The sequence below is a fragment of the Populus nigra genome, chromosome 8 (genome assembly GCF_951802175.1).
Source record: "Populus nigra chromosome 8, ddPopNigr1.1, whole genome shotgun sequence".
Lineage (NCBI taxonomy): Eukaryota > Viridiplantae > Streptophyta > Magnoliopsida > Malpighiales > Salicaceae > Populus > Populus nigra.
Genome location: NC_084859.1, coordinates 1,446,416 through 1,472,545, shown reverse-complemented (window position 1 = coordinate 1,472,545; position 26,130 = coordinate 1,446,416). Strand labels below are relative to the sequence as shown.

Genomic DNA, 26,130 nt, shown 5'->3' with positions numbered 1-26,130 from the left:
TTTGAAGGATAAAATTGAAAGCCATAAAAACTTTGACAAAAAAATAAAAATAAAAATACCTAAACATTTTTACCCAATACTTTTTTAATTTTTTTTTATTATTGGAAATATTCTGATTATTTTACTATTTATTAAAATAATAAATAGACAAAAATATCCTTAAACAAACCAATAATAATCAATATACTATGTGAAAATAGTAAAATACCACAAATAATTCTGTTGGGAAGGATAAAATGATTTTTATACAATAATGATGAATAGAAAAATACGAGGAGTGCTGTGATGATTTTGCCTTCAGTTTTAGTGTTTTTGTCGTGCTGTAATATAAATCGAGTCTGCATCAGTGGGCCATGTCCCAGCCAGCAAGCCAAGAACAGAGGCGTTTCACTTGAGCTTGTCGAGAAAAGTAGTTGAACTTGTCGAGGAGAAAGTAGTTGCAGCTTTGCATATGAACCATCAACATTTAAGTGGAGACAGTAAAGGGAGAATCCCTGTCTTTTCGGAGTATCCTCTTCGTTGGGAAGCACTTTGCTATTCACTCATTGTCGGTCATCTTTTGTCAAAAATATTGATTTTAAACACGTCACCTTTTTTAATGGACTGTTTGTAAGTATAATTGATGGTAATTTTTATTTTAAAAACAATATATTAAAAAAAATATATTTTTTATTTTTTTAAAATTTATTTTTAACATGGATATTAAAATATCCAAAAATATAAAAAATAATTAATTTAAAATAAAAAATACTGACACATTATCGACACATTATCATTGTTAATTCTAACCATAGTTTTAAAATCAGGTCTGGCCCGACGGGTCGATTCAGGATCCAGGACTGGAACCGGTCAGGTTAAAAAAAAATATATATAAAAAAAGATAGAAGCTCCGAAAGGAAGCAACGAAGGGTATTGAGGGCTCGAACAGAATATATGATGGAAATGGAAATGATGTCCAGTAGGGGTGAGCATTTCCGGTTCGGTCCGGTTTTCACCCAAAAAACTAGCCAAACCAATTTATTTATTTATTTTTAAATCAAAACCGAAACCGAACCGAAACCGGTTCAAACCGAACAGTTTCGGTTCGGTTCGGTTCGGTTAATTGAAAGGAAAAACCGGACAAAACCGATTTCATCTTGGCCAAGCATATCAAGCAGGTTTTCTGAAATTGAAAATCAAGAAGCCAGAAAGAACAGGAGTTAAATGAAAATTTGAAAATAATAATTCTCAGAACATCCATTACAGTAATCACAATATGAGCATACTATGACAAATCAACAACCTTGCAAATAAATATAGAAAAAGAATACATAATAGATCTACAGAAATCAGAAAAAAAGTAAATAGGGACAAAAATTAAAAGATAAAGATTGAAGAGAGGGGGCCTCTAGAGCTGCTGTTTGATTATTAATCCATGAGCTTAGTCGACTATGCTTAAAGAAAAGGACAAAAAGATTTGAGAGATGAGAGATAATGATGGTTCGTTCACCAGATCTACTTTAGGGGAGGAGGGGGGTTGTGTTTAAAGCCTTAACGAAAGGTTGAGAGAGATGAGAGATGAAGATGTTGAGGGGGGCGGGGCTGTGAGAAAGGTTGAGAGATGAAGATGGAGGGATGTAAGAAAGGTTGAGAGATGAAGATGGGAGGGGGGGCTATGCTAAGAGATGAAGATTGAGAAATATGGGCGAGAAAGGTTGAGAGTGAAGTTGGGGGTGGGGGCTGTGTTGAGAGAGATGAAGATTGTAAAACATGGGTGGCGGCTACTGGCTAGGGTTTAGAAAAGAGATAGGGAAAGCTGAAAAGTAGGTATTTATAGTATTATTGATTTTTTTATTTGAACCGGTTCGGTTCGGTTCGGTTTATTCGGTTTCAGCCTTTTAAAACCAAAACCGAACCGAACCGGCTTGTTTTTTAATTTTTCTAATTGGTTTAATCGGGTTTTTTTTCGGTTCGGTTTTTTCGGTTATTTTTTTTCTAGTTTTCTCGGTTTAATCGGTTTTTCGGTTTTTTTGCTCACCCCTAATGTCCAGAACTTTTGCGTCTGTGATCAATAACAGCGTAGAATTAATGAGAACGGTTGTTTTAAAATAATATTTTATTTTATTTATTTAAAATTATTTTTAACATCAACGTATTAAAATAATATAAAAATATAAAAATAATATTTTTCAAAAAGTATTTGAGAATATTATAGTGGTTGTTTTTTAAAGTGTTTTTTTACTCGGAAATGCATCAAAAAAATATGTTTTTACAAAAAAAAAACTACTTTTAACATTAGCACATCAAAATAATACGAAAATATAAAAAAATAATTTAAAGTAAAAAAATTAATTTTTTTAAAAAATTTTAAAACATAATAATAAAAAAATTATCCGTGTAGTCATTTAGGTGAAAGCCTTGATTGAATTATCAAGTTCTATGTAATAATTAATATCAAAGTCTTAAAGAGGCCTAACCACCCGGGAGAAAAAAATCATTATATATATATATATATATAAAAAAAGGTTGCAAGAAAGTGGGATTTTAGAGTTATATAAAAGATGTAAAATGAGCCACCCGTTAAAATCTTTTGAATGAAAATTTGAATTTAATTAGAAAATTAAATATTCTGGAAAAATTGAATTAGAAAACCCAAACCAATGGAGAGTTATCACAATAAAAAAAGAATTTAATTACAAATATTCTGGAAACAAATTGATCTCAGATCTTGATATAGAACTAGATCTGAAGGCAATTTATCATAACAAAGTTACAAGTGGTAGGCAAATCAAGCATGCAAGGCAACAAGTAGCCTCGACATGATCATTGACATATCAGTTTTCTTGGTTTATTTTAATTTCATCATACATTAAAAAAAAAAATAACTCATCATTGACCTACGAATTCCTCAAAGGCTTATTGCATAGAAAATAAAGGTATAATATGGCAATATCAAAATAAATAAAATTATATAACCAACCCTAAATGGTATAGTTTGACTGGTCAGGTTTAGAGTTTGTTTTTTAGAAGTCATTAGTTCGAGTCTCACAAACCTGCTACTGGAGGTTTATATAGTCGTTAGCTTCAGGGTTAATGTAATCAGTTAAGGTGTATACAAGCTGACACCAGGTACATCCATATTAATAATAAATAAATAAATAATCATATAACCCAAGATTTATTCCTTAGATCCCTTTTATCCTTCCTATCACTGTCCATGTTAAATCACCATGAGCACAAAAACTCAAAGTTATATTAATTAAACCCTTATCCAATTAAGGAATCGTATGACCTATTCAATTATGCCCTTTAATTGTTTGATTATTAATTAAAAAACAAACACATGTAATGGCATAGATAACGAGGAGAAATACCCATATATATTGAAACCTAATACTAATACTAGAGGTGATCATTTTCGATTCGGTTTAGTTTTTATAAAAAAATAATTAAATCAAAATTTTTTACATAAAAAAACTGAAATCGATTCAAATCAGTTTGGCTCGGTTTTTTCAGTTTGACTCAGTTTTTTTCCGGTTTTTTTGGTTTGGGTTCGGTTCGGTTTTTTCAGTTTCAGGTTTATAAAACTAAAACCGAACCGATCAGTTTTTTTAAAATTTAAATCAGTTTAATCAGTTTTTTTTCACGGTTCAGATTTTTTAATTATCTTTTTTAATTTTTTTAATGTTTTTAGTTTTTGGTTTTTTTCTCACTCTCCCTGTCATAAAAAAAACAAGCAATTATTAAGCTAATAATAAGCTAATAATTAAAAAGTGAACGGTAAAGTTATTGAAAACGTACGGTTTTTATGGGGAAAAACAAATAAGTTATAAGTTAAACATTTTATGAAATATTTTTCTTTCTAACAAATAAGTTTTTTAAATATAATATATAAAAAGTAGTTCCAATTTAATTAGGATGTGCAGCCTCATTCCACTCCACTCAAAATAGAAAGAAAAGCAAAAAAAAAAAGCAAAAAAAAACTTGTTGAAAGAACTGAAGTTAATATATCGAGCTACAGAGTGTGTTAGGCAATCCAGATAATATTTTGTAAAGTATTTGTCAATTAAAAACATATTAATTTAATATTTTTATGGTTTTTTTCTTAATAATTTTAACATTTCTATACTAAAATCAATTAAAAACATCAATTTCAATGATTTTATGGTTCGGACACACTTTCAAAATTCAACCACACTCCAAGCAAATACCTCTATGAATATATTCAAAGGAGAGACAAATGATTATTTTTTAAAAAATTATAATAGTGCAAACGGCCTCAATAACAAGTGAATGACCAAGACTTTGGAAAAAGGATATCTCATGAACTAGAAATTGAACGGGCAACATAGTAAACATAACAATTTTAAATGATTTTAATTGAACTCCCAAGAGATTAATTACCTTAGCATAGAACACAACAAGGTTTCTGCACTTCCGATGCCTGCCTAGTTCTTCTCCAGCTATATTATCTACAAGGAACTTGTCAATAGAAGACATTTCTATCACTTGAAAGTACTGCAATCTATTGAGAGAAAAATTAAGGCTGTCTTTCTTTTGTTGAAGCATGCCACTGATATAGCCAAGACTTTAAGGGAAAAACAAAAGAAAAAAAAAGAAGAAAAATTAAGGTAGGAAATTAAAATTAAGGTTGTCTTCAATAGAACTGATGGTGCTCCACTAATTTTTATATATATATATAATTAATATGGATGTTTTAGCCAGTTTGTGTATATTTTGATTAATTTCACGGGCCCTGAAGTTAACGACCATGTAAATCTTTAATGACCCTGAGACTCAGAGAACTTGAACTCATGACTATTAGGGAGCATACCCAATACTTGACCAGTTGAGTTATCCCTTAAGGTTAACTTGATAAGATAGACCAATACAAAAATAGCTGGAAATAGTGGTACGCGTTTTGTTTCATACCATGTTCCAATAACGCTTTTATTTATTTTTATATTTTAGTTTTAAATATTTTTAGATATTTTTAATATCAATAATAAATTTAAAATATATATTATTTTAATATATTTTTAAATAAAAAATATTTTAAAAAATAATCTTTATCTTGCAATCTGCCTGAGAAATGAAAAGTTTTTGCATGCCTTTCAATACTTTAACTATTACTTTTGATTCAGGGGTAGAATGATATCAAGTTGAAAAGAAAAAAAAAAGTTTTTTAATAGATATTTTGAAACACGATTTTTTTGAAATTTGTTTCATATAAATTTTCATTTAATAATTTTTTTAGCTAAATTCATTTAATAATTTTTTTTTCCCGTAACAAAGGTAGATTAAAAAAAATAATCTAAAATATAAAGACAAATTAGAAACAAATAAAACTATAAGGACTGATAAAAAACAAAGCCTGGAATATAAGGACCCATTGAGTCGACACTCGACTGTGGCTCATTAGGGACACCGAGTCCCAGCAAAGAAAAGCAAAGCAAAGCAGGCCCTCTATAAAAACTGAAGCAGTGCAGGGAAGCAGTAGAGCTGATAAGATTAAATGGTAATTAATCTCTAATTCCCTAATCTATTTTGTGATTATAAGTCTAGGAATATGATTTGATTTAGGTATTATGGTGGGGTGCAGTTGTTTTTTTCGTATTTCAAGGATTTGGTAGGGAAAGAAGTGACGGTGGAGCTGAAGAATGATTTGGCTATAAGAGGGACTCTTCACTCTGTGGATCAGTACCTCAACATCAAGCTCGAAAACACTCGCGTTGTCGATCAAGACAAGTATCCTCACATGGTACTTTACTCTCTCTCTTGTTTAAATTCTTTCAAAACCCTAATAATTACACGTCTTTGTTTTTTTTTTTCTTGAAACCCTACTGGGCTTTATGTTAAATTAAGATCCCACGTAGAAATATTTATGCCTGATTTGATGCAATTTCAAGAACCACATAGAATGTGTAACAATGGAGGTTTCGTGTTTGCAAGTTGGCGCAATTTCAAGAAATATAAGGTTTATACTTGATTTGATTTCAAGAACCACATAGAATGTGTAATAGTGGAGGTTTCATGTTTGCAAGTTGACGCGATTGAAGAGTTACAAACTTAGAATGGTTGGGTAAGGCTATGAGCTAGTCGATATCAAGCTCCTCTGCTCCTTCCAACGTTGGACCCAAGTGTTGTGCGTACAAAACAGCTGAAACCTCATGGTGACCCATGATTTATTCTTTGGAGACCGCTCTGATGCCCAAGTTAGCAAGCTTGTTGTTGAGAACAAGCTTGTGATAGATTTTAAAGCAAATGAGTGTGTGCATACCCCAAGTTATGCATCGAAACCCTCTCTTCATAGAGGTTTAACTTGCTCATATAAAGTTGGATTATGAGTAGACATACAGGTTGTAGATTATATGTAAATTGTGTCCTGATTAGGATTGCATTATCACAATCCTTCACCGACTCAACTTCGTATTCTTCTAGAAGATCATAATTATGTCAAGTAACCATTTACTAGAGTTTTGGGTGTTTGTTTTAAGGATGACCGATGATATGAAAGTGGGTTGAATGAAAGTTTTAAGAAATCACATTGTGCAGATATCACATTTTTGGAATTTCATGTTGTGGCTGGTTTTATATTTGCAAAGGGATGGTGATGTCGTTATCTGTTTCCAAGCTTTCTATAAGATAGCACATCTAAAAAGCCATGTGTATCTGTGTTTGCCACCTTCAATGAGTTTGTATTCTGCTGTTGTGATGTTTGTTTTCTTATGAATAGAAGAGAGTTATTACATTCTTTGTTTTCTTTCTCTCCTTTTCTTCTATTTCAAAAAGGTCACCAAGAGTTTGGTTTTGGTATTTGGATATCATTTCTGTCAATCCGGCCAATCATTTATAGTTTCCCTATAAAAACATGTAAACTGATGCCTGCAAATTTAATAATTCTGAATAGGGATCACAAAAAAAAATATTCATTTGTTTCTCCTATGAGATACGAGCCAATCATACAATACACGAGCGAGGAGCAAGAAACTCAGTATTCATCTTTGCTCAGAGTTCTGCTGACAAGTCCTCTATATTTATGCATTGTTGCGTTTGAGGGCGTGCTATTTTTGTTGTATAAATGCATGAAGATGTGCATCTTTAGGTGTTGACATATACACAAACACACCCAAAGAATGTTTTGAGGACTAAGACTGTGTTGAACTCTGGTTATTGATGTTATGCCGTGGATAATTTCCCAGAGTTTATTTTCTCTATCTTCTGTTTGCTTCAAGTTAAGATGTCCGTATTACTTCACATTTACCATTTGACAGTCCTGTTTGTTTTTGGGATTTTCCATATGATTGTGCTAGCTGGATCTAATGATTTTGTGTTAAATTTCAGCTTTCTGTCAGGAACTGTTTCATAAGGGGATCAGTAGTGAGATATGTTCAACTTCCTCCAGAGGGTGTGGATGTTGATCTGCTTCACGATGCCACGAGAAGGGAAGCTCGGGGTGGCTGACACTCATTTGATTAGACTTCTCCAAGTACTTGCCTGGACATCTGATGTAATTGCTTTAGTTTGAACAAGCTTTCTTCTCATTCTGAACCTGGATGTTTGTACTGGTGACAAGTTCATGAACATATAAGTTAGACTTCCTAGCAATCCAGAGAAAATGCTATTGGGTTTAGTAATGACAATTTGATTGCTTAAAGAAGATAATTAATCTGCTAAGCTTAGGATATCGATTAGAACGCACTTTCTTCCTTTATGTACATGTTCGGCATGTAGGTTGCAGTGTTTTTCGCAATTAGCAGCATCTTTAGAGGCCGGGCACGGCGTCTTTGGACAATTTGTTTTAATTGTCTGAGATTGTAGTTTTAGTTTAAAGTGTATTTTTATTTAGAAATGTATTAAAATGATATTTTTTTATTTTTTAAAATTAGTATATCAATCTAAAAATGTAAAAAAATTAAAAAAAATAATTTTTAACCAAAAAAAATTAAATTTTTTAGACGGTGCTGTCATGTTCCGTAAATTGAGAGCAACTAGGTATGGGGTACAATTCCTATGATGGAGATCGGAGCTTGATTATGTTGGAAGGTATTTCAAATCATAGAATATAATTTGGATCTTATAAAATTAAATAATTTTTTTTACTAAAAATAGTATTTTAGTGGAAATAATAAAATCAGCCTAAATAAACAAACAAAGTATTTTTAGTAATTTATTTTTCATTTTAATTTTTAAAACGTTTCCTTTAAGAAATTGGAATCCATAGAAATTTCACGTGTCTATAAAAGTGAACAGAAAATTGGATTGATTTCAGATAAAGGGACTAATGTTGCCCTAACATCTAATTAACTGCTAAGCATCCAAAAACTCAAATTGGAATTACATGTCTCGTTTTATTGAAAATCTATACCATAAAAGCCTTTATTGTCATTAAATGGATTATATATTGATTGGATCCATCAAGAGCAAGAGGATGTGTTTTAGTCATTTTTTCAAAAACTCGGATAAGCACGTAGGTCGATTCAAACTCTGATTATTAATTAGTTGATTTGAAAAAAAATTAGATTAATCCTCTCAACTCTTAATCTTGATATTATTTTGAATTAATTATCAAGTTACAATATGATCATAGTATACTTGCATGCCATATGCCATGCGGTATATTACTTGCGGTAAAATTATAAAGAAGTTGAAGAAGAAGCAGAGAGAAGAGTAGGCTTGCAGGAATACTACTTGTGATTTTAGATGCTTAGACTACCAAAATATATATATATATATATATATTTTTTTTTATTTACGTGGGGTGTCCGGACCAGCTTGCGCGCACCACGACTATTCCCCACGGCTCACTGGACATCCTGCAAGCTCAGGGGCAGGTTAGACACCGCGGGGGTGACAGACGTGCACATAGAGGGTCGAACCCGGGACGGGGGCGTAACAAGTTATACGGTTGACCACAACAGCTAGGCCCTCAAGTGCGATACTCTTCTTTTCTTCAGCAATGAAGATGAGCAACTTTTGCAACATGTGTTTGGAGCAATAATCCTCGTTTTTAAAAATATTTTTTATTTATAAATATATTAAATTAATATTTTTTTAAAAATTTATTTTTAATATTAACCCATTAAAACGATAAAAAAATTAATTAAAAAAAAGGAAATTATAAATAACATCTGTCTGTATTTGTACTGTAATCCCAACAAGAGGCATAAAATCTTGGGGGTTGGAGACATGTTGGATTTTGTAGGTATGGAGTGTTGCTGTCTGCTTGTGCACTTTTATGTGTGGGTGCTGGCTGGCTGGCTGGCTGGCTTCTTCTCCGCTTTATTATAATAATGCGCTGTTCCTCTCTTTTATTTAAACCATAATTATCATATTCTATCACCAACTTGCAAACCCTTTACGCGTCATTAACTCATCTCATCTCATTTTTTATTAAGAATATCCCATCATTTACTTTTATTTTATATTTGCTCCGAAAAAAAAAAGATTGAGATTGTGTGAATAGAAAGTTAAATTCACTTAAAAGATATTATAAAATAGATTTATTTCATGTGTTTTAGACCATGTTCGGTTGTTGTTTTGAGAAAAAAAAAATTTATAACATGTTTTTCTGTAATTTCTATTTTGAAAATATACAAATACATTTTTAAAACATGTAATAAATATCACTATTTTAAAACCGACATGACGAGTTGATCCATGATGTGGATGAACCAGAGCTTAAGCTAGGTTGAGTTTCAATAAAAACAGTGAGAGAATTAACCTGGTATAATCTGATCAGAAATCTAAATTAACCTGTAATTTAGTCAATCTGAAAAAAACCTACTCAGAACCTTTTTTATTTTCTCGAAACAAATTACATGAATAAGCTCAATTAGATTCTATGTTTTAGACGGTTGTTATTTTGAGATAAAAAATTGTAATATGTTTCTATGTAATTTCTATTTTAAAAATATACAAATACATTTTTAAAACATGTATTAAAAACTACTATTTTAAAACCGACATGACTAGTTAATCCGTGATGGGGATGAACCAGAGATTCAGCTAGGTTGAATTTTAATAAAAACAGAAAGAGAATTAACCGGGTGTAATCTGATAAAAAGCCTAAATTAACTTGTAATCTAGTCAACCTGAAAAAAATCTCGTTAAAATCCGTTTATTTTTCTCGAAACAAAGTACATCTTTGAATAAGCTCAATTAGACACCACATTGGCCGTCTTGATTGAAATGCACACACCCATTAAACCATTAACTAAAAACAATCACAGCTAGTTTCTGACTTTATAAGAATTACTCCTATTTTAAGAAATGAGAATGGCACCTCCACCCTCAATGCCAACTAAGCTACATGCTTCATTGGCCTTCATGGATCCAGTCCATGCCCTAAAGGCAGTCATGCACCCCCCCATCATAACGTTTTGCCCTAGGTTTTCCTGGCTAGGCTTGAATTTACTATTTTTGAAATATATTATTCTTAATCAATGCATTAAACTGATATATAATGCATTTTCAAAATATTTAAGAGAGAGATTTAGCATTAATGATAAGTAAATTGATATAAAAATGCATCTGATTAAAAAATAAAAAATAAAAAATAAACAAACACTAATAACAGTTACTCAAAAAAGAGATTTACATAATTGTTTTACTTTTGAAATATCACCAAGGATTTATTTAGTGTGTTTTTTAGAAGTGTGATTATGATTGTTTTTCAATTTATTTTTCATGCTAAAATATATTAAAATAATATTTTTTATTTTTTAAAAATTATTTTGAGATCAACACATTAAAATGATTCAAAATATATAAAAAAAATTATTTTTTAATAAAAAAATTTAAATTTTTTAAAAACACTAGTTTTATTAAGTTATTTTAAATATATTAATTTATGTGAAGATGCGTTTTTAAAATCGCTTGAGTAAAACCAGTTTAAATGAATGCACAAATACCTTTTACGTCGAAAAAATAAAAAGAAATAATACTGCTGTAATTATTCCGAATAATAATAATATCATAAAGTGAAATATAAAGAGAGTATAACTCCAATTGTCTAGATTTTCAATCCAGCCCATTTGATCGAGAGAGAGAGAGAGAGAGAGAGTAGAGAGAGGAGAGGTCTCCTCTGCATTGAGGGAAAAAAAAACCCTAAATTAGGAAGACACTGTTCAGTTTATTTGATTTCTCTTCTCTTTGTTTGAATTTGCATTTAGAGATCTTAATTTCTTCAATCCACCAAAAGGTAATTTATTTATTTATTCATTTTTTGTGTCCAAGCGAATCTGTTTTTGATTTTGATTTTCATAAAGAAAAGTTGAGATTCTGATTCAATTTAGCTCTTTTTTTTAAAACACATTGCAGTAATTTTTTAAAACAAATCACAAATTTTGTTTTTTTTGTTTTTTTTTTGTTTCAGATATTGCACGCCTCTGATTGTAGAATTTTTCTAGTTTGGTTGCCAAGAAAATTAGGAAATCAAGAGAAATTTGCTATTTTAAATTGAGGGTTATTTGTTATTTGTTTTTTTTTCCTGGGAGCTGAAAAAACGTGAACTTTACATTCAGATCGACGAAAATCAATAAGTTTGTTTAGTCTAGAGTGTCATACTGAAATCTTTTTTCCTTTTCGTGGCAACCAAACAAGAAAAACTCTACAATCAGAGGGCTGTAATGTAGTGTTTTTCTGTTGAGTATTCTGTTGTTAACTTATGTTTTAAGTTGTGAGAGATGCTGCAAGGAATTGCTGTTTGCATTTTTCTTGATTGTTCTTTTTAATTTTATTATATCCTTTTGGTTTTGGATTGATAGCCTTGTTGTTTTTTCTATTAAACGTGGTAAAATTAGTTTCTGTAAGACTGCATGTTGGCCTGGCACCAACATGACCAAAAGGGTTGATGAAATTGAACACAAGAAAGTTGATTAAATTAGGAAAGATAGCACACGAGTTGCTTTCAGGTCCGATTTACTCTTTTGAAACCTTGTCTTATTAAGAGGGTCAGCGTAAGTAAATCGTTGATCATCAAAATCCAATGGATGGTAACCGGTGATTATTAAAGTTCATTGCTGAATTTGTGACATCTGATTTATTTATTTATTTTTCCTGCTTTTGATCTGGTATGCTGTTGTTATTATGCCTGCCTTGAATGTCATGAGAAATGTAGAGAACAGATTTTGGTGGATGGATGTTGTCCCCTTCTTGTTCATTGTGGTTTTTTTTATTAGAGAATATGGGTTTTACGAAATATTTTGTGATGTTATCTGTATTACTCTCTTTGAGGCCTCTGTGTGGATGTGTTTGAGAGACCATAAAACATTAGAAAATTTCACCAAATTACCATTAAAAACCCTGATTTGTTTTCTATATCTAATTCCTTGACAGGTACTGTTAGTGTTTTGGCTATGGCAAATTCCAAGGGGTCAGCGAACATAAGAAATTTGATATACTCAGGGAAACATCCATTACTTCCTCCAAAAAGTCCTTTTCCTAGTGTTTCGCCATCTTACATTGATCATGTTCCCAGCAATAGTTTTGGATCAAAAACTGCTCAAAAGCCTAGAGAGGGAAACACACATCATCAGCGAACTTCTTCTGAGACTCTCTTCATAGAGGAGCAGCCTTCGTGGCTTGATGATCTTCTTAATGAGCCAGAGACACCTGTTCGTAGAGGAGGTCATAGGCGTTCATCAAGTGACTCCTTTGCGTACATAGATGTAGCTAATGCTTCTAACATAGATTATGCAGAACAGGATGACTACATATATAAAAATGTGATGTCCATACCTTCTTGGAGATCTCATGACTTTGATCATCACCAAGATGTCAGGCAAGCTTCTCTCTATTCTGAAATGAGCTTGACAAAACAGAAGAATAGGGTTTGGGATTCATCTTTAAATGCCCCTACCTTTCCAAGTAGTCTTTCCTCTGTCAGGGAGAATGCTGGTATGCAGAGTTCAGGATCATCATGTGCCCCGCGGGAAGCAGATTGTGTTTCGGAGAGTGAAAAGCAAGATCCACTCGATGGTCTACATGATCCAAAAATTTCATTAGAAAAAAAGGACAGTTCAAATTCCAAATCTTCTGCATCAGATACTGATACAAAACGTGCTAAACAGTATGTCCTTTGTTACTCTTCTTCATTATTCAATACCTCACGCTTACTTTGATATATTACTTGGACATGGAGCATGAATGAAATCACGTTATTGGTGTCATCATTTAATCTTACTAGTGCCCTCCTCTCCTTTCTGTGCTCAATGCATATTTCTTTGATGCACTGGATGGATCAAGCCCCATTAATGGTGTCCAAATGTGTATTATTGTAAGGATGAATTACAAATAGTAATGTAATTATTTCAATTATTTCATTATGTGGATCAATTATTTATGTAGGTAGATTGCATGACACAACCTTAAAGCATAATTACTGGAGAGCTGATTCATGAACTCTGATTCTTAATATGAAGCATTACAAGTATGATATCCATAGACTCAACGCACTTGTGACCCTACTAAAATAAAGCACCAAATAATTCTTTCAGTATTTAGCTCAAGAAGGACAAAAGTTTCCAAAAAGAATAGACTAATACGAAAGGAAAAGAAAAATAAAATTCTATATCACAGTTCATTCTGTCTACTGTATATGAACTTGTGACCACCTCTCGGTGCTTTCAGTTGTGAAGAATTGTGTACTGGTCTAGGGTAGATTCAGATAAGATCCTATTCTTTCCTAAACATAACTCTTTAACATTTTTTTTCATCTTGTTGAGGAGGATGTGTTTCTTCCTTCTGCATTTTCTACTTGACTTCCTTGGTAATCATATCTGTCGGCGACAGATATCTTTCTTTCTCTGATCTATGAATGTGCTGTGGCTTATGATATTTTTACATTTCTGATGTGTAAATAACCAATCTGAAATTTGGTATGATGTCTGACTGTTAGATGTTTCTGTTTGGTAGTTATTTTAGAGGTAGTTATTTTAGAGACCTGTTTGTAGAAGCTAGAATAGCTACTTATAATATGAATGATATGCAGAAATGAGAAAGTTCATGTACTCTACAATGAGTCGAAAAGCGATACTTTTGTCTATAACACTTAAAATGATATCTAATGCAGGCAGTTTGCCCAGCGCTCCAGGGTCCGTAAACTTCAGTACATAGCTGAGCTGGAAAGAAATGTACAAGCTTTGCAGGCAAGTATCTCTATCTCTGCAGAAGCTGCCTGTGAGGTGTAATTTCCATTTAATTTGTAAGAGTGTTGAATGAATTGCAAGATTTATGATGTCATAATGTACCTCACAGGCAGAAGGATCAGAAGTTTCAGCTGAGCTCGAATTTGTCAATCAGCAAAATCTTATTCTAAGCATGGAGAATAAAGCTCTTAAGCAACGGTTAGAAAATTTGGCCCAGGAGCAGCTTATCAAATACTGTAAGCTCTAATTATTGACTTCTTGACAGTTAAGGTGTTGATATATATTGTCCCTTTATCTTTCTCACTTTTGGTTGTAGATTTCTTTTATATAACTCTTAAGAGTCAAGAAGTTGTTCTCATTGTGAGAAGCTGTTTGAAAAAAATTAGTTTTAGGCCTATTTATTTTTCATAATGCTAGCATATAAAAATGCAAAGAGTCAATTACTGAGTTTTAGGCCTAGTTAGTTCTATTCTGAAGATTTTAGGGTATAGAAGTAATGTAGCAAGATGACTGAGATAAAAAAGATAATGGATTGAGAACGGGTTTATTGATCATCACGAATGAATATGCTTTTATGTATATAATCCTTTTCATGTTTTTACTCCTAAACTTTTTGAGGTGTGTTTTCAGTGGAGCATGAAGTTCTGGAGAGGGAGATTGGAAGGCTACGAGCCTCGTATCAGCAGCAGCAGCAGCCACAGCAAATGAAACCTTCTAGCCATCGCCGTAGTAACAGCAGGGACCTGGACTCCCAATTTGCAAACCTCTCTATGAATGCCAATTCTAGCCGAGACCCTGTGACTGGTTCACTCCGCATTTAGACATGTTTTAGCCATGAGATTTGATGTGCCACTACTTTTCCTGCGTCGGGCTTGCAAAGTCTAGCTGTTACCATATGACCATAATTGTTGTTACCATTGAGTGGGATAAAGGCCAGCATTCATCCTATTCTCCACCTGATTCTCACATTTTGTTTCTCTTCTTTCTTGTCCTTTTTTAATCTGATTAATATCTTCATGTGCACCTGGTGGTCATTGATCAGGCAGATGACTCACCGGAGGTGATAACTAAGAAAGAGGTTCCTATTTTGGCCTCTCCTGTATGTTCAAGTTATCAGAAATCAGGAAATTTGTATTCATTTCTGACCCGTTTAGATGATACACTATTTGGAATCTAATGTTGTGAAGGATCGTTAGGGTCGATATGTATGCACTGTCTGTAATGTTATTCATAGGAAATTCTTCCTTGTAAAATCTTTTCAGTGAAATCCATGTTTGCTTCCTGCTCTGTTTAAATGATGAGAAAAGCTATATTGGGTACAATTGCTTTTGCACAGGTTTGGGAAGGGCTTACAATTTACCTGATACTTTGCTTAGGTTTACAGAATCATGAGGTTCTCTGCTCTGTTGATTTTGCTTTGATCATAGGTCGTTTGAGCCTACATTATGTATACTTGGCTGCCCCACTTTTTTCAATTTGCATGATCTGATTTTACGAAATAAAATTTTAAGTTGAATTTTATTTTTCCACGTTCAGTTTGTAGAAGTTGAGAAAGTTGAGAGAAAATCATTGAAAATATCAAGGAGAGGGAAAGTACTTGGATGACTAAAAATACTATACATCTTTGCTAGAAGAGTTTAATAGAGGTGGAGTTTTTATTTAACCATGATACAAAAAGATAGATAAAAATTTATAATTTTTTTTTGTAATAGTGATTAAAGAGTGTTTTAGAATTAGAAATGAGGATATTGAGATACTTATAGTATCTTTTAGTTTTTTTTTTTGTTTTGTTTTATATATAAAAACAAGTTGAGAAATAAGTTTTTATAATACCCTCACTTGGCCTTTCTCTATTTTTTTTAATTTTCATTAATTTCTATTTAAATCTTAATTAATACCCTTTTTTATTTTTTTTTTAAAATTGTATAATTTGATTTTTTTAAAATAATAATTAATATTTGAATTTTTTTTATAATTTCATAATACTTCAAAGAAATTATTGTAATTTTTTTTAATTTTTTCCTCGAGTGATTTATATAAATTGTATTTACATGATACATTTATAAAAGCAGATATCATTTGTTCATAGCGACTAAAATTAACGTTATAAGATAAAATAAATAAAAACAAATGGTTTAGATAAAATATTTATATACACATCTATCTTTTCTTTTATTAGAAAGACTAATTTCCCATTTTTGTATGCAATTAGTATTAACATTTTATTTATTTATTAATTTATATATATTTATTAATTATTTTATTATGTGCAATAACAATTTTTTATTCTTTTAGTTAAAAAAATAAAAAAGATGATGTTTATACATAATAAAATAAATTAAAAAAATAAATTGATATATAAAAACAATTTGTTAACACTAATTAAAAAAAATCATGATATTTTAAAACACATTAATAACATCGACTATTTCTTATCTTTTTTTAGAAATTAACTTAAAACCTTACCCTTAACATAATGGGATTATTAAACTAGTTATTCAAAAAACTAATTTCTCAAGCGATATTATTGTGCTTCAAAACATAAATTACTATTCATTGCAATATTATAATTACTATATTGCCTCTTGATTGTTTTATTTTTTGTCTTTGCTTCGGGGGTAAGATGGTATTTTCACAATGAAATAAATGTCTTTTAAGGATTGTATGAGTTTATTTTGGTAATTGTTTCTTTTAATGCATAGTAAAATTACTAATGTAACCATTGAATAAAATCATCCAATGCCTTCTATACAAGGGTGTTTTTGTATTTTTATATTTGATAGAACAATAGAAATACTATATTACCTTTACCATTCAAATTTTCTAGCATTGGCTTAAGGGGCATGATTGTAATTTCATCATGGGTTGTTTGTTATTGTTGTATAGTCCTAAAGGCATATTTGGTTTTGTACAAATAATAAGAAAAAAAAACAAAAAAACTGTTACTCGTGCCTTGCATGGTTGCCGCTCCGCCACCTTCTAGCGGCGAGTGTGGCTGGTTTCGATGATTGTAACTATGATTCTGCTGCATCATTTTATTCATCTTAGTGTCCTTTTCCGTTCTTGGTGGAGCGTGTATGGTGGTTCGGCGTAGTTTGGCTTAAAATTGCTTTTTTTTTCTTTCTTTTCCTTGTCTTTCTTCCTCAGATTACGTGCTGGCCATACAAAAAATCATACTAGTCCTTTAATTTATTTTTCTTCTTTTAATTTATTTTTCTTCTCTCATTTGCAATTGTTTTATTTACATTAATTATTTCTAATTGGATTTTATTTTCGATTTCATCCTTAATCATTTGATTTTTTAATTTGTTTTCAAATTTGGTTCTCACTCTTTTAATTTCTATTTGTTTTGAATCATTTTCTTGATTGATTTGTCTTCTTTTCTAATTCCACCCCTAGATATTTATTTTTCATTTAATTTTTATATCAAATTTGGTCCTAATTATTTTAATTGTTATTTTTTAAATCATTTTCTTAATGGATTGTTTTTTTCACAATTCCATCCCTAAACATTTAATTTCATTTGATTTTTCCCTAAACATTTAATTTCATTTAATTTTTATATCAAATTTAGTCATAATTCTTTTAACTGCAATTTGTTTTTGTTTTGCATTTTTTAATTGATTTTTTTGTTCTGAATTTCATTCCTCAATATTTGTTTGATTAATAATCTTGCTTCTTTGTTTTTTCATATTTGCCATTAATAGGGCTACCTCGGTCTCATGACCTGGGTAATATATTTGAAGGATTTGCTCGAGTTGACTTTTGTTATTTTTAAAGCATTTGTTTAATTGTTTTTTGCTGATATTTTTTACACTTTCTTATTTATAGGGTCATCCCAATTTCATGTTTTAGGTCATGTGTTTTTTGACTTGGGGTGGCTGTCGGGTCTGCTCGAGGCTTTTTTTGTTATCTTTTGTTTTGCTTTGACAAGTTTTAAAAATTTATATTTTTAAATTGACTTATAATAAACTTATAGGACCCGGATCCAGGGTTTCATAGGTTACGAGCTTTTTAAAATTTGACCATGTTTAGGATATTTGTCCGGGTTTGCTTGTTTTTTATAGATGTTTTCAATTTCACCATATGATTTTTTTAATTTTTAAAATTTGATCTTTATTTTTTAATTGATCTTTATTTTATTTGAGATTATTTTTTTATTTTTTCATTAAATTGCATCCTTCTCGGGTTTTTTCTATTAAATTTTATTCTCATTCTTTTTGTTGGTTTTGCAATTTTTTTATTAATATTTTTCTACCGATCTTATCTTTTGAAATTAAATTGAATGAGAATGATGCTTTTTGATTGAATTTGGATAAAAAATTTCATCGGATGTGACTTTTAGAGCTTAAACCAGGTTTAAAATATTTGTCGGGCTTGCCCTGTTTTTTTTCCTTTTCTAAGTTGATATTTTCTTATTTTTTATCCTTTTTAAATTTTGTTTTGTTATGTTTTATGGTTTAACTCTCTTTTTTTAATATTTGTTCTCTTAGTTTTTTTTTTGTTTGATTCTATTGAGTTACTCCTCAATAATTTTTTTCTATTTCACCCCATCATTTTTTTTATCTATAAATAATGTATAATATTACAAATGATTTTCAATTTCACCTCCTATTATTTTTTTAATCTTTCAAGTTTGGTCCTAATTCTTTTAAATACAATTGTTTTTTGTTTGGGATAATTTTTTTTTAGATTTCATCCTCATTGAGTTTTTTTTCTGTCAAATTTAAGCTCCATTGTTGTTGTTGTTGTTCCTTTTCTTTTGCAAGTTTTTTTTATTAATATTTTTTCAGCGATTCCATCCTTTAAAATTAAACTGAATGACATTTTAGTTTTTTAATTGAACTCGGACCCATTATTTAACAAGTTGCAAATTTTTTAGCTTAGACTAGATTTAGAAAGTTCGTCTGGTTTCCCCTTCCTTTTTGAAGCTGATATTTTTTTATTTTTAAGTTTGACTCGTTTTTTTTTCAATTAGGTTAGTATTGGGTTGTTTAATAATCCGAAAAAGTTCAAGTGTTTTTTTTCATTGTTTTTTGTGATTTTATTTTTATTTTTTTTTTATATTATTTAAATTATCAATTTAACCAATGATTTGAGATTTAAATTTTTTTAATCTATCACTTTTTTTACATAAAGTTTTTTTTTTAATCCACTACGAGCGAGCAACATATATAGTTGAACCTAAAACTATTTAGATGCTAAAGGTTCATCATTTTTGTCCCCCTAAATGTGACAATTTAGATTCATTATTTGTGTCCAGTTGAACTTACGAAACCTCTCCTATATTAAAGTATGATTATGAAGCCTAGCCTTGTCCTAGTAGGTAATTATTTATTAATCCTGGTCTAGCTTGTCCTGGTCAACTCAGCGACGCCAACCTAGATCGTGTTGTTTTTCTCAAACCAGACATTGTCCTAGCTAAACCCTGTAATCTAGTGGGTCAATCAATAGCAAGGTTGATGTTGATCTGATCAACTCGAGTGAGATTTCTTGAGGTTGATATAATTTTTTAAAAGATTTTTTTGCTTAAAACAATATTATTTAACTTTTATTTATTGTTTTTTTTTTCAAAACAACATCATTTTATTAAAAAAAACTACTAAAACAATCTTATTTTAAATTCATCCAATAACTCAAACACTTGGGTCTTTAACTAGATTTAACGTATATGGATTAAAGTCATTTAAAAATTAATCTCAATACTATTAACTATAGAACTTTTACTAGTTTTGTTGCCCGCACTATGCTGTGTGCAGGGTAATTGTTTTTTCAACAATAAGAACAAATGCTAGGGCAAGAGAAACCTAAATCCTGAGTTACTGCTTCAATTTGTAATTTAAATAATATGAAAACAAATATAACAACAAAAAATAAACTAACAAAAAAAGCAACAATAAAAAAAAATATAAAAAAACCAGATCTGAGCCTATCCAAATTATTAAACAACTCATTGTTGTAGAGAGAAGCTGTAAAAAAATAAATAAAAAAAACCCTATTAAATCAGGTGAACTTGAAGACCATGAGCATAAAATTGAGATAATTTCATAGAAGAAAAAAAAGTAAGGAAAAAAGTTTGAAGGATGAAATTGAAATATATCAATTTTAAAAAACAAAAGTGAACCTTCGTTAACATTTAAAACTGGTAATCTTGGTTATGAACTCGGGAATAACCCAATAGAAGATAAATAACAAAAAATAACAAAGCAAAACTAAAAAAAAGATAAAAATAAGAAAACATCTGCTTAAAAAGGAAGAAAAACAAGCAAACTTGATCCAACTTCTTAAACCCAGTCTAATTTCTAAAAGTTGTAACTTGTGAAATCATATACCTAGGTTCAATCAAGAAGCTTAATTCTCAATCAATTTAATTTTGAAGGATGAAATTGTAAAAAAATATTAATTAAAAAACCTTGAAAAAAAAAACATAAAAAAAAAGAGTATACAATTTGATAGAAAAAACCTAAGGATGATGAAATTTGAAAAAAATACAATTTAAAAAATTATTCCAAATAAAACAAATAGCAATTAAAAGAATGATGACTAAATTTAAAAGATTATAAAATCATAAGGGATGAAATTAAAAAATATTTGTAATTTGATATACTATTTATAGATTAAAAAATGATAGGAGTGATATTGGAAAACAAAATAGGGGGCTAACCCAATAGAAGACAAACAACAAAAAATAACAAAAAAAAAGGGATAAAAAATAGAAAAATATCAGCTTAAAACATGTCAAAACTACAATAAGAGCTATATAAACCACCCAACAACTCCAAAATCACTAGAAAAAGAATAATAATCTAATTCATAAAACAAAAATTGAACTTGATCTGCCTTCCTTGATTTGTTAAGAGGGAAGGACCAGCTCTAATGAATTTCCCTCGAGAAGAGAAATCCATTGACACAAGAATTTTTTTTTTATGGTCGGATTGTGATCGAATGAAAAATTTCTCTTTCATTCGTTGTTATTTGATGTGTTTATCTCTTCTTTCTCTAACTCAGAGATTAAAAAATAAAATTTTTTTTTTAAACCAAAATAAGATTTATAAATTTTTTGAGACCGACCATAAATTTTCTCCATGTTTTACATTTGTGTCATCTTACTTTAAATTGTCTTTTTAATTCAATTGAAAATTTTATCTTATAGAATGAGATCTTAAAAGGATAAAATCAAAAGGGAAAAAAATAAAATTAAAAAAGAAAGAAAGGGGAAGGCGCTTCAGCGTTCATATCGGACCTAATTTATAATCTTTTAAGTAGTTTTCATCGTAGTGCCTCTACTATAAAACCTGAATCATCATGGTAGGTCGACTCAGGTCTTGTTTAACCTAGTGTCTATACCATTCTAGGTTAAAAAGATGAGGTAAAGAATTGACCCAATAAAATATCCGGGTTAACTCGTGACCGGGTTTACTCAAGTAAAACCAAGTCAAAATTCATTGATTGTTTTTTAAATAAGTTAACTTGAATTAACTCTTTCATTCCTGACATATTCTAACTGAATAAACTTCTAAAACTATGATAGTAGCATTTTATGAGATTCGATGAACCTATAGTAGGATATAAAGTTGAAAATTGATTCATTCAATTGATATTTAACCTAATTAATTAATTATGTCCAGCATTAAAAATAACAACCACAATATTGGTAGCTCATTAATTAAAGGCTTTAAAAGTATACCAAGTATCTTTCACCGACCTTTTGCAAATTATCATAATCAAGAACATATATGGTCAGATCATACTTTTTGGCAGAGGCAAATTATATACATAGTCACTATTGCTAATCCACGTATGAATAAAATTTTGAAAAAATACAAGAATTTTAGCATTCAATCTCCATGAATGAACAAACTTGTCTTTCCCTACTGTACAAAACTAAAATGTTAATGCCTCATGTGCAACATATAGCACTTCGAGACTATATATATATAGTGCATGACACTCTATGCTTCATTAATCTATTTTAATTAATGTAGTATAATGAAAATGAAAAAAAAAGTTTAGGTTTCACAAACTCTAAAATTAGGTCTACATTACATAGTTCGGGCCTATTTGGAAGTGTGGTTGCGATTATCTTTTTAAAATGCTTTTTATCTGAAATGCATTAAAATAATATATTTTTTATTTTTTAAATATTATTTTTGAGATTATCGCATATAAATGATCCAAAACATATAAAAAATTAAGTTTTAGCTAAAAAAATAAATTTAAAGGTTTACAGAAACACGGGTCGACGCACATTTTCAAACGCAGCTCTTAATTTGATGATTCTGCAAGTCAATAATTGTATATCAATAACATAAAAAACTATTTATAACTAATAAAACCCGAATTAAATAAATATTTCAAATCTAATTAAAAACATGAATTTAAAATAATGAAAAAAAATTAAAAGAAACTCTAAAACAACAACTTTGGGGTCTTATAAAACAGGCATGAAAACAACCTCATCTAATCCAAGCTATGCTAATTAGCTAACTACACATTTAACAACGTTATCTTTATGTCGAACGGTTATAAGAATTGTGTGAGATCAACGGTCATGTCTTGCTTGAGCATCACGCTAACCGATAGAAATAATTAATTTTAGCATGGGATATTTATTCCCTGGGTTTCTCCCTGGCTAGCGACCTTTACTGGCCCTTGGGGGTCCATGTTTTTACTTAACTGAGAAACCTAAAAATTATGGCCACAAATTTCTTCTATGGGTTCCACATAAAATAGACTTGGTCGTGGAAGGATCGATCGAGGAAACTTCCCGGTCGGCAGGTTCCTCGAGATTTTCAGGCGCTAAACCAACCGTTCAAGTTTTTTCCACGCTTGTGACGTCTAATGGCATGAATAACTTTTAACTAGTCTTTTTTTATTTATTTTTCGAATCAGCAAAGTTAATTATTAAAGAAGTAATGGTCTGTTAAACCTTATTATTATTATTATTATTATTTATTATTATTATTTGCAATGAGGGCATGCATGATTGTGGAAAATAAGTTTCTTTGGTATATGAAGAACAAGTTTCTTTTTATCAAATTTTAAATAGATAATTTACATTAAAAATAAATTAATAATCTATATGGAAAATAAGAAATGGCAAGAGATGGTTAGAAGAGAAACTAAAATAAGGAGAAGAAATTAAGGATTTTCGTTTGGTTAAAGAAAAGTGAGGGAAAATGAAGCTTAATTTGTTTGTTTAGATGTATTATTGATGGAAAAGAAATAAATGAATACAATTTTTTAGAGGATATTATGAGAAAAATCCTATTATTTTTTTATTTACTCCAATTTTCTCTGAATTTGGGCAGAAATCAATTAAACTTGTGTTTACAAAAAAAAAAAAAAAGAAACTCGAAGATTTATTTTCCTCTCCTTTTCCTTTGATTTTTTATTTTTATTTCTTTCACAAATAAATAAAAGGGACTTAATTTTTTTTTTACATTACTCTTATTTCCCTTCCTTTTTCTCAAAACATACAAACTACAAGTCTTTGCGATCGCATGATTTAAGATATTCGAAACTTTGAGCAATAACTATAATACAAATCCACTTATCAATTGAAGCTATATCTCTAATGGTATATATAAGAACATCTTATGTTGCATCGAGCCTTCTGGCCCAGTGGCAGAGGCAAGGTTTCCTTGCTTCTGTCACCTGGATTCGAGACTCAGCGTGAATGCCTGTCATCTTCGCGGTATCTTACCTGTCTACTGGGCTTGCAGGGTGTTTAGTGAGTCCGGAGATTAGTTGTGGTGCGCGTAAGCTGGCCCGGACACCCCGGATTACAAAAAAAAAAAGAACATCTTATATTTTTTGTTTTGGGAATCTTAATCCTTACGAAATCTATGGAATAATCACTATACATTAACATCGATTGATTATGAACAAATAACTATATTATATATTAGGATAGTCAAAAAGGAAAAACCTAAAGTTGTCCATGTGAGCCAAAGTTGTTTGGAGTGATATAATCATCATTATGATAGTAGCTATTGCTTGAGATATTGATGTCTAGGTACTTTATAATTAAAATCTTGAGGCTAGATATATGTTTTTATTTTTTTTACATCAATGTGAATTTAATTTAATTAGTATTCATGACTGATGTTCATAATTTTTTTTGATTAATATGGGTGTCCGGACTAACTTGTGCGTATCTCGATTAATCTCACGGGTCTTGAAATTAACGACAATGTAAGCCTCCAGTGATGACCCTGAAATTTGTGGAGTTCGAACTGGTAACTTCTAAGGAGCAAATCCAAGACCTGATCAATTGAGTTATACCTCTTAAAATTAACTTATGTTCATAATTATACTATTTAATTCTTCTAGTTTTTTTTTTTTTTTATGTTTTCATGAAGACTTGGTTTTTCCAATCAAATCAAGATCTTCATACCCCAAGAATACATGTGACCTTTATATTAAGAGGAAGCACTGCATACATGTCTTCGAGCATGTTTGGGAACGCGGTTCAACCCGCGTTTCCAAAAAATTTAAAATTTTATTTTTGCTAAAATTTAATATGATTTGTACGTTTTGGATCGTTTTGATGTGTTGATGTAAAAAATGATTTTTAAAAAATAAAAAAACATCATTGGCATGCATTTTGACACGAAAAATTATTTGAAAAACACCCACAACCACACTGCCAAACAAGCTTTTCATAAGGTTATATATAGCTAAAATACAACAATCAAATAAGTTATAGTTTTTGAGTGTACTGAAAAGTGATTGCATATAGATTTGTTTTTGATTTTTTGTGTGCAATTAAATACTTACACTTACACAAAAATATAAATTTTGAAAATTACAACTCGTCAAATTATACCAAGTATAAAATAAAATTAAGAGCTTAAAAATCAGTAAAATAAAATTTAACTCGTATAAAATTAATAAAATCTAACCAAATTTCCTGGATATAACTTTTAAAATTAGCTTTGACCCAATAGTTACAAAAATTATAAAAATCTAATTATTTTTTTTACAATAGCTACAAATATTTTTTTAAAAACTCATTAAAAAACAATATAAACCATTTCTATTCTTGCTTATATAACTTGGAAATATCCTACCAACTTAAAAATAAAAAAAATAAAAAGATACAAAAATACACTGTACACCAAATATAAAACGATATCCGAGATTGTTAATAAGTAAAGTGAAGAAAACTATAGCTAGCTACATTTAGAAATTAAATTGTCATTACTCTTACCTATTACTCTTACATGTACATAGTATTAATTGAGATAGTACTAGCTTGATTTCTCATAGTCAACACAATGTCTTCATCTGTTTTTTTTTAATTTAATATTCTTAACATTATATTTTCACGTAAATAACCTAGAAATTACACTCTGAAAATTCCTCAAGGCAATGAAATAATGTTTATATTGAAGGAGGAAATTAACTACGAGTTTGATGTTTTGATAATGATTATTTTTCAAAGTATTTTTTAATTTAAAAATATATTAAAATAATAATTTTTTTTAAAAAATATATTTTTGACATTAACATATTAAAATAATATGAGAAAATAAAAAAAATAATTTTTAAAAAAATAATTTTTTTTTTTAAAATATAATTTTAAATACATTCTCAAACTGCCCGCACCTTGTGTCCGATACGTAAATGCTAGAAGTGCAATGAAGCTTCTAATAATTAATATATAATAACTGACCAGGTCGTGCTCAAATTAATCATAGTTTTCAAGACTTTCAAAGCAAAGGATAAAAGAAAAGTTCCTTTAATACGATTCTGAAAGTGAGATCATGGCCATGAATGTGGCTGTGAACCCTTTCATTATAATCATAATTGTTTAATCCAGCCTCACTTGGGATTTGAAACCTAAGTTTTTAATTAACCAATAAAACATTAATGATTTTATTTATTTAATTAAATCAAACTCAAATTATGTCGGGTCGAATATCTCCTTTTAAAAAAATATTGTTATTTTAATAAAAATAATTGATATAAACTAGTGACGCATAAATCAACAATC

At 29.9% G+C, this 26,130-nt stretch overlaps 2 protein-coding genes across 2 annotated transcripts; both read left to right on the top strand.

Annotated features, from left to right (window-relative positions):
- Positions 1–5,375: 5,375 nt before the first annotated feature.
- On the top strand, positions 5,376–7,644 carry LOC133701091 (sm-like protein LSM2). Its single transcript, XM_062124886.1, has 3 exons — positions 5,376–5,497; positions 5,582–5,740; positions 7,324–7,644. The coding sequence occupies exons 1-3, from the start codon at positions 5,495–5,497 to the stop codon at positions 7,441–7,443; spliced, it is 282 nt and encodes a 93-aa protein (XP_061980870.1). The 5' UTR covers positions 5,376–5,494; the 3' UTR covers positions 7,444–7,644.
- Positions 7,645–10,993: 3,349 nt separating this feature from the next.
- LOC133702426 (uncharacterized protein At4g06598-like) lies at positions 10,994–15,424 on the top strand. Its single transcript, XM_062126784.1, has 5 exons — positions 10,994–11,182; positions 12,319–13,051; positions 14,054–14,133; positions 14,243–14,365; positions 14,760–15,424. The coding sequence occupies exons 2-5, from the start codon at positions 12,339–12,341 to the stop codon at positions 14,948–14,950; spliced, it is 1,107 nt and encodes a 368-aa protein (XP_061982768.1). The 5' UTR covers positions 10,994–11,182; positions 12,319–12,338; the 3' UTR covers positions 14,951–15,424.
- The last annotated feature ends 10,706 nt before the right edge of the window (positions 15,425–26,130 follow it).

Coding starts and splice junctions, on each gene's coding strand:
- LOC133702426 (XM_062126784.1), top strand. CDS start 12,339: ATGGCAAATTCCAAGGGGTCAGCGAACATAAGAAATTTGATATACTCA. Junction 13,052..14,053: donor GATACAAAACGTGCTAAACA/GTATGTCCTTTG, acceptor TATCTAATGCAG/GCAGTTTGCCCAGCGCTCCA. Junction 14,134..14,242: donor TGTACAAGCTTTGCAGGCAA/GTATCTCTATCT, acceptor CCTCACAGGCAG/AAGGATCAGAAGTTTCAGCT.
- LOC133701091 (XM_062124886.1), top strand. Junction 5,741..7,323: donor AAGACAAGTATCCTCACATG/GTACTTTACTCT, acceptor GTTAAATTTCAG/CTTTCTGTCAGGAACTGTTT.